The sequence below is a fragment of the Gasterosteus aculeatus genome, chromosome 13 (assembly GCF_964276395.1).
Source record: "Gasterosteus aculeatus chromosome 13, fGasAcu3.hap1.1, whole genome shotgun sequence".
Classification (NCBI taxonomy): domain Eukaryota; kingdom Metazoa; phylum Chordata; class Actinopteri; order Perciformes; family Gasterosteidae; genus Gasterosteus; species Gasterosteus aculeatus.
Window position 1 is genome coordinate 16,549,756 of NC_135701.1, and position 7,828 is coordinate 16,557,583.

Below are 7,828 nucleotides of genomic sequence, written 5' to 3' on the forward strand. Positions count from 1 at the left end.
AGTCACACTCATTTCCAGGGTAGGAAACAGAATCATCAGTCTGCTCCCAGCCCACGTCCGCCACCAGAACCAGTGTGGTGCATCGCCGGCAGGCTGTCAGGTTCAGGCCAGAGGGTCATCGCTCTCACGTGGCACATAGCTCGGTTACACAGCACTGTGACACACCATGAAGACATCTTAGACGAAGCTGGTTCCCGTCTTAAAACCTCCATGACATTGAAAATATCCCCAATTTTATCTAATCGGACATAACTCTCAAAGTCACCCTGCACCTTGTTTTTCCTACTCACCAAATCGCTTACTACTTTAATATGCAACTTCTTTGTATAAAGATGTAGTACATATAGATACAGTATGCATACACATACAGACACTAAAGCTTTTTTCATATAATTTAGTCTACATCTAAAATGGAGTTTGTGTCATGTCTCTTGTTTTTTTGATATTCCTAAAATAACCACGCTTGGTTAATGTGCAATGGAAAGTCTTGGGAACTCTGATAAGTGCCTGCTATTTGCACAGCTGTTATAGTGAACTCAACTTCTGTTTAAAAAAGGAAAATTCAAACTTGAGTGAGGACAGAGTGAGCCGAACAAAAGACCAAATAGATCAGGGAACATTTGATTAGGACATTTTAAACAACCATGTGAAAATATCAAAATGAAATGAATGAGTCCATGTCTTCCTCCTCAGTGCATCTCCTGTCGATATTCATTCTGATTCACCTTTTTACGCTTTACGTTTTACCGCAACTGTAATGTAAGGTGTTAAATACACGCTGAGGCAATTGCAATTCTCAAGTACGAACTTACTTACGTACGAATAAGCAGCACCTCATTTGAACCCCACACCTTCTCTTCTCCCCTCTTATCTCCACGTTCACTCTCCTCCTGTCATATAAAAGACTGAACTCAAATTCACGTTCTTCTCACCGCAGCCATGAATGTGACGGCTCCTCTGCTGCTGCTGCTTCTCACTGGTAAGAAACAAAACTGGCCAGTACGTATGTGGAATGTACTTATGTCAGGTGCTGTATGTGAAATGCTCTCGGTCACTCATTTCAGAACCGTCCCTTTAAGGATATCAAATGAGTTTCGTATCGTTTTAACCACCATGTGTTCTACTCTGTCTGCCTCACATCTCTTGCCCAGCCGCTGCAGGCCGGGGTGCGCTGATACCCAAAGCCTTATGGCAGTTTGGGAAAATGATCTCCTGCATTCAGCCGGGCGTGAACCCTCTAATTTACAACGAGTATGGCTGCTGGTGCGGCTTCGGGGGAAGGGGCAGCCCTGTGGATGAGTTGGACATGTACGACGCGAGCGCAGCATTCCTCATCAATGAAGAGAATAAAAGTAACTTGTGCTCTGGTGTATTTTAGGTGCTGTAAGGTTCATGATAAATGCTATGAAGCAAGCAGAAGCATTCCGGGATGCACAGCTGTTGTTGACCTTCCTCACATTCAAGTCTATGACTACACCTGTTCAAACAAACAGGTGACCTGCCCAGGTAAGACTGTCAACCCACTGCGATGGCGGATTTAGGTTCCAAAACCAAGTGCTTCTCTAGAACACTGGTACTCATTGATAATGTGAGAGGCAGCTTCATGTTACCGTGTTATTGAGCAGCTGTGTGTCAATTTCTTGACCCAAATCTGTCTCCGCAGCCACCAACGATAAGTGCCAGGCTGCCACGTGCAAGTGTGATCGGGACGCTGCTTACTGCTTCGCTAATGCTGAATACAAGCCTGAAAACAAAAACCTGGATTCCAAAGTCCACTGCGTCAACCGAGTTATGCAAACTCATATAAACTAGCTGGAAAGGGTTGATTTCCAACCACTGTCTTATCTCATTTTAATGTGTTCACAAAATGTGTAACAGGGGCAACATGAGTTTCAAATAAAGTAGGCAAATGAGTTGATTCACTTGACTTGCAGCCTGTGTGTGTGTCTTTGGCTCAAGTATGGAGAACTTATGTAGCACATATTTCAGTGTTTATTGTATCATTATCCTACTAGAATTAGTAAACAACATCAAAGTTAAGATTTTAGTTTTGCAAAGTTCAGCCCGGTTGCCGTTACGCATTGTGTTCTTTAAGAAATAAGTTATGTAGATGGACCAGGAATTAAAATACATTGTTCTGCAAATTTACAGCATTTTTATTAGATTATCAGATAACAGGTCAGTAAAAATCATTTAATTGATATTAGGAAGATAACAAGTTGGGGTTCTAACAAAACAAAGCAGGCAGCAGCTGAGCACAACAACAGATGGATTGTATGAATGTTAAAATTAGAGGCTAAATCATAGCTCGGTGGATTATATCGGCTTGTAGAGAAGTGTGGTCACATATTTCTTCTTGTATCTGTGTGTTGCGCTGAGGACCATCACTCCATCCTGAAAAACAACCATAAGAACTGTGTTTTGATTAAGAATTAATCAGTTTATGGCAGAAGTTTACTCTCTCCGAGCAGAAATAGTTTGACCTAAAATTAGGTTCTCTCCCGGACGACCTGACAAGACGCCGCATTAAAAAAAAAAAGCACACGCGCTGCAGGACATCCCGTTACCTTGATGGAGAGGGCGTACAGGTGATTCAGCATCACGTGGTTTGGTTCCGGGAGCAGCGTCGGGTCACACTGATGAAGATTTAAAGAGAGGGTTGGATTCGACTAACTTGCATTCCGTCACAGCCGGCTTCTAGAGCGCCGAGCACCACCGAGACGGGCGCGTATTCCAGCGTCCAGCACCGTACTCACAGAAACGCCCGTGTCCTTGTTGAGCAGCACTTGAAGCAGGTGAGGGGGTAAGTAGGGAGGATGCTTGATCGTGTCCTCGGGCTTGGTCACATATGCATCCTGCAGGTAGGGTCCGGGAGGAGAACTGGACAAGTCTGGGGAAGAGAGAACACACGGCTCTATTTTAATACGGTGCTAAATCAAAAGAACGAGGAATAAAGCATCCCTCGGGGTTCGTGCATGGGCAAATGTCATCGACGAATATGATCGAAAAAAGTAATTGTTCGAAAATATTGCATTGAGCTTTGCTATAAATCATCGGCTTTACTGCCCCTGATTACGTCGTCCACAAGTAATTTGTTTTAATATGGCACACATCCTATGGTTTAAAGCTGATTAAAAACCTCTTCAATAATATCTGGGCAGTCTGAAGGTAGTTAATAATTCATCAGTTATTTACCTGCAATGTCTGCAGAATCCTCAGAGTCGATCCGGAGAGCGTCAAAGACTTCAAAGTCAGTTCTTTTCACCTGGATGACATTGTTTACTGTGCCAGTCTTAGACGTGGCCACGGCCTGGGGGGGGAGGGGCGGAGGGGGGTAAACAGACATTTGATAAGACGCTTGTGATTCTGGAGTCAAAATTTCTACAAAGATGGGGAAAAAAAACAAGTAGATGATCTCACCCCAGTGGGATCCAAGGTCCACTGGCCGTCTACACAGAACTTGTACTGGTGCTCTCCCTCTGGCAAGTCCACAATAGCCACAAAGTTTTTCTGACTGGGTTTAAGAGACATGTGGGTGTTACGTCTCCATCGGTACGTAGCGTTCCAGGATGTGCCGTCTACACGAGTCAAGCTACCTTCTGTTGAGAGGGATCTTGGTTGCCCAGTTGTTAAAGGAGCCGGACACAAAAACTTCCTTGGCGGCTCCCGGCCACCGGAAAATAGTGGGTCTGTCCTGCGTTGGACATTTGCTCTCACTCTCAAGGTCCTGCTGCCAAGCCAGAAATTCCTGTATTTCCTGAGGAGCCTGTACATCAACGCATTGTTGCCATGTTATTGAGAGAACCCGATCTCTGCCACGTCCCTTCCTGACCAAGCTGAGAGAAGGTCAAGGGCAATGTAGAGGTTGTGTATTTGTATGCTTGGGGAAAACAATATTTGAAGTATTCTTAGACATTTTAATATCTGCTTTCTTTTACCATTTTTCGGCGAGTTACTTTGATATAAATATGTTAGAATTTAATTTAGATAAAAACTAGTAGGACTTTTTCGGTACATATGGAGGACTTTGTATGGCCTTGTCTTCATTTAGGACAGAAATTTTGCCAACCCTTTTCGATATGCCGTAATTTAATTTCAAATTGTATTTGCATTAATACAGCAGCGTTCACCGCACAAGTGAATGAAATTTAATTCGTCAATATTTCTGCAAACTTCCCAAACGGTTTTATTAAACAAACAACGTTTTTATATCTATTTCATTCCTTCCAGTCCGCCTTGTACTGCATAATCAGTATTGGCACGGATTAGTTGTTTGAGAGAGGAACACTTCAAACAGGTTGTGCAACGTGATATAAAAAAAAAACCTGATTGAAAACATTCATCGAAAGTAAATATCCCCTAAAAATAGACATAGACTAACGTCACACAGGGAAAAGAGAACACATTAGCCACATTATTATGGAATGCATAAATAAATGTTACCATTTTTTAATAGTAGAACTGCATTGTACAATTAAAGTGTCTCCAACTAATGACAGCTTAAAACAATCTGTAAATGATTTTGATGAAATTGTCTTGTTTCTTGCTCCTCTGAGTTTGTATCCCTATGGTCGAATGCACTTATTGTAAGTGGCTTTGGATAAAAGCGTCAGCTAAATGACGTGTAATGTAACGTACACATCCAGCGCTTAAAACCAGAGATGCTCACGAGTCATTTTTCTGCAAGTCACTGTTTGAGCAAATCTAGTGCGACTTGGTCTCTGTATCATACCTTTGCGTCCTCTCTCTGGAAGAGGTCCACGTCCTCGGAGTTGCCCATCAGGATGTTGGGAATGGTCTCTTTCCCTCCCGGTTGTCCATCTCTGTATGACCTCTCACCGTGACCCCCGCTTGACCTGTCGCTGCTGCTGTTCCCCATCCTGGTGGCATCAAAACAGTGTAGGACCCGCGCGCGCACACACGCACACACACACACACGGTCACAATCGTTTTGATGTCCTGGGACACACAGGTTGGGGACCAACAGGAGCCCCGGATGACCGCATGTCTAACCGATCCCCTGAAAACATTCATTTCATATACGTATAACAAAAAAACGCACCTCGGTTTTCCTCCCAGATGTGGTTTGGTTGGATTTGGTCTTATCGAAAGGCGGTCTTTGGACTCGTGCACATCTGTTCGTGGCTTGCGGTCGCGCAGACGTCTGGCGCTCGGGTCGTTTCCGTCTCTCTGGGCGGCACAAGTTTCCCTCTCGGAGTAGAAACACGAGCGGACTCCCTTTGTTCGTCTCTCCTCCGTCCGCTTACCGACCAACAGTTCTCCTGCTAAGCCCCCGAGCTCAGCGGCACTTTGGGCATTGCTCGAAAGTTAGTTGAAACCCCGTCGTGTGTGTGTGTGTGCGTGCGTGCGTGTACGTGTACGCGTGCGTAGTGAAGAAAACACTCCTCTTCCGCCTCCTGTGCTCGAGCTCAGGCTGTTCATGTTTAACCCGATCGTTGCCAGCAGATGGTTTAGTGCTAAATGACCTGGTTTCATTATCGGACGAGTTTTTCATCTTAAAATAAAATTAAAAAGTTGGGGGATTTTTAACAAACAAAAACGTCCGTCGACTATAAAAACGGCACATAAGAACAACACAGGTTTGTTTATGAAGGAATTACATTTAAAAAAAAAGTCTAGTAAATAAGTTCACAAAGAAAAAGTAATACTGCAAATAGAAGAAAAAAAAGCCTTATGACATATTAAGAATATTCAAATACCCACTTTTAACTTTCGGCGGCGTCACTGGTGGAATGATATTGTGAAATACATTTACATATTTTGGCTCATCGATCAGCGAGAGGCCAACAAAGCAGCTCCAGGCTGAAGGGCCTGGTGGAGGATTTCTGCTGGTCAGCAGCAGAGTGTCCTTGAGCCACATCACACTTATTTATCGCAGGCGTTCTCACGGCTATCCTGTTTCATTTCATTCACATGTCTGAAGCCTAGAACAGTCCGCAGTATTTCAGTTAGGACGTTGCCTCACCCTTTGTCCTCTTTTCCACAGCACCTGTACTTTCTGTTTCAGCTACAGATTATTCTTCAAACAAAAAAAACCCGATCAACAGAAAACTGTAAAGAAAAATCCATAAACACTGTCTGACAGTATCAAGTATCAGCTTGTTCCAGCTGTTCATTTAGGTTACATAACGTTTGCACTGTGTTTGTTAGCACTAAATCAGACACACATACAGTCCTGTCAAACTTATGTCTGCGAAAGCCGGCGTCCTGCATTGTAATGAACTGGTATCGCTAACCATTGCCAACCACGGCTACTCTGTCTGCGGCAAACCCAGTGACATTTTCCTACCCGTTGTACTGGAACACAGCCAACTCAGATATCTAACTCAGTGATATCCTTCCCAAGGTAAAAGGGAGGCAGCTTGACTTGTCCAGCCCTTCGCGGATCAAGGCCCTGCCTCCCACGTATCGGCGGTCTGTGGGTTTATAGCAGTATGAGTGAACAGGAGGCTTCGCGGAGCTAACAGGACCTCCTTCTTCAGCTTCAGGCCGCAACTGAAAGCTGAACGCTGAACTCAACAAATCACCTCGCAGTATATTTGTTTCCATATTCGACTCGGGTCCGGGTTCGACTCGTCGCCTGGTCGTGGTTTCAACCAACCTGGCTGCGCTTGGCTGCTCGGTTTCAGAGATATAGATGTATTGTTTTTCTGCTTTTTCTCTGACCCTGGCAATAAATTCCCCCTGTACTTCCTTGTCTGTCTGCATTTGGGTTCGCCACCACTTATCGTAACATAATTGTTTCTTTCACTTTCCACATGTTCGGCGTCAATAAGATGACATACAAGGCTGTTAATGTACACTATCTCCGGAGCAGACATGTAATCACCGTCACCCAATAATATCCTTGGTGTTTTTTTTCTCTAATCTACGTATCCATGTGCCACGACACGTGTTAAATGATCTTCCCGTGCTGCCTGCAGATAACTGCACCTCATTAAATAGAATCCCTTGAAACACGTCATGCTGTAAATATCCATGAACGGGAGCGAAGCATATCGAGAAGCTCTCAGCAGTGCATGACTCACCGGCAGAAAGAAAGCCAGGGCCAGAATGTTGATGGGCCGTGCAGGCCTGAAACAGGTGAACATGGTGAGGCAGAGACGGTATCTCCACAAACCCCCCACCCCCCCCCCATCTCCTCCCCACACACACACACCAGTAGTCAGCGCTCCCGTCCAGTGAGGACTTGGCGGTCATGACCGGCTGGCGTCCCCCGAGACCGCAAAAGCAGAGAGGCGAGGCCTGGAGCTGAGACACTGGGAGAGAGGAGACGGAGGCGAGGGAGGGAAGGCAGTGGAGCAGTGATGATGGAAAAGACAAATCATCCAGCAGAGACGTGAAGGGAATCAGAGGCCTGAAAAGTCAAGAGTAGACGGAAGAAAAGACAGAGCGAGTGGATGTTGATGTTACAAAGAAACGGGTCTATGACTGCAATGTTTTAGTTTAAAAAAAATATATGGTCATTTAGACTTTTGCAGTAATTAGGTCAAAATGTACACGTTGCAGAATTTAATTGAATTTCTATAGAAAATATAAAGTAATTGAGTACATTTTTTCATATAATGCACAGTTATATAATGCAAATGTTTTAGTAGTTTTCTCATTTTGTTTGGTATATGTGACATGTGACAATGTGTGAAAGCCTCTCACACAGCATGAAGCTCAGTTTTTCTGACTGCAGGGGACCACACAGCAAATCCAATTCAACAACTTTAATCTTAACTGTATTATAAAACGTTTTTAGTTTTAGCTTTATAAATGAGAAACCAATTATCATATCTTTTCTTTTAGCCAAGTTTCCCTT

At 44.1% G+C, this 7,828-nt stretch overlaps 2 protein-coding genes across 3 annotated transcripts; one reads left to right on the forward strand and one right to left on the reverse strand.

Moving 5' to 3' along the window:
* The first annotated feature begins 869 nt into the window (after window positions 1-869).
* On the forward strand, window positions 870-1,927 carry pla2g1b (phospholipase A2, group IB (pancreas)). The gene is made up of 4 exons (XM_040195463.2): window positions 870-979; window positions 1,152-1,308; window positions 1,379-1,506; window positions 1,664-1,927. The coding sequence occupies exons 1-4, from the start codon at window positions 940-942 to the stop codon at window positions 1,810-1,812; spliced, it is 474 nt and encodes a 157-aa protein (XP_040051397.1). The 5' UTR covers window positions 870-939; the 3' UTR covers window positions 1,813-1,927.
* Window positions 1,928-2,138: 211 nt separating this feature from the next.
* On the reverse strand, window positions 2,139-7,178 carry prkab1b (protein kinase, AMP-activated, beta 1 non-catalytic subunit, b). Of its 2 annotated transcripts, none has more exons than XM_078086988.1 (8): window positions 5,063-7,178; window positions 4,733-4,880; window positions 3,597-3,766; window positions 3,421-3,514; window positions 3,196-3,310; window positions 2,757-2,890; window positions 2,568-2,636; window positions 2,139-2,394 (listed from the first exon to the last, which is right to left on the reverse strand). In XM_078086988.1, exons 2-8 carry the CDS (start codon window positions 4,877-4,879, stop codon window positions 2,317-2,319), a joined length of 807 nt encoding a protein of 268 aa, XP_077943114.1. In that variant the 5' UTR covers window position 4,880; window positions 5,063-7,178; the 3' UTR covers window positions 2,139-2,316. The 2 variants fall into 2 exon arrangements, with proteins under 2 accessions (XP_077943114.1, XP_040051395.2); XM_040195461.2 differs by having other exon boundaries at window positions 3,199-3,310; window positions 5,063-5,415.
* Window positions 7,179-7,828: the final 650 nt, after the last annotated feature.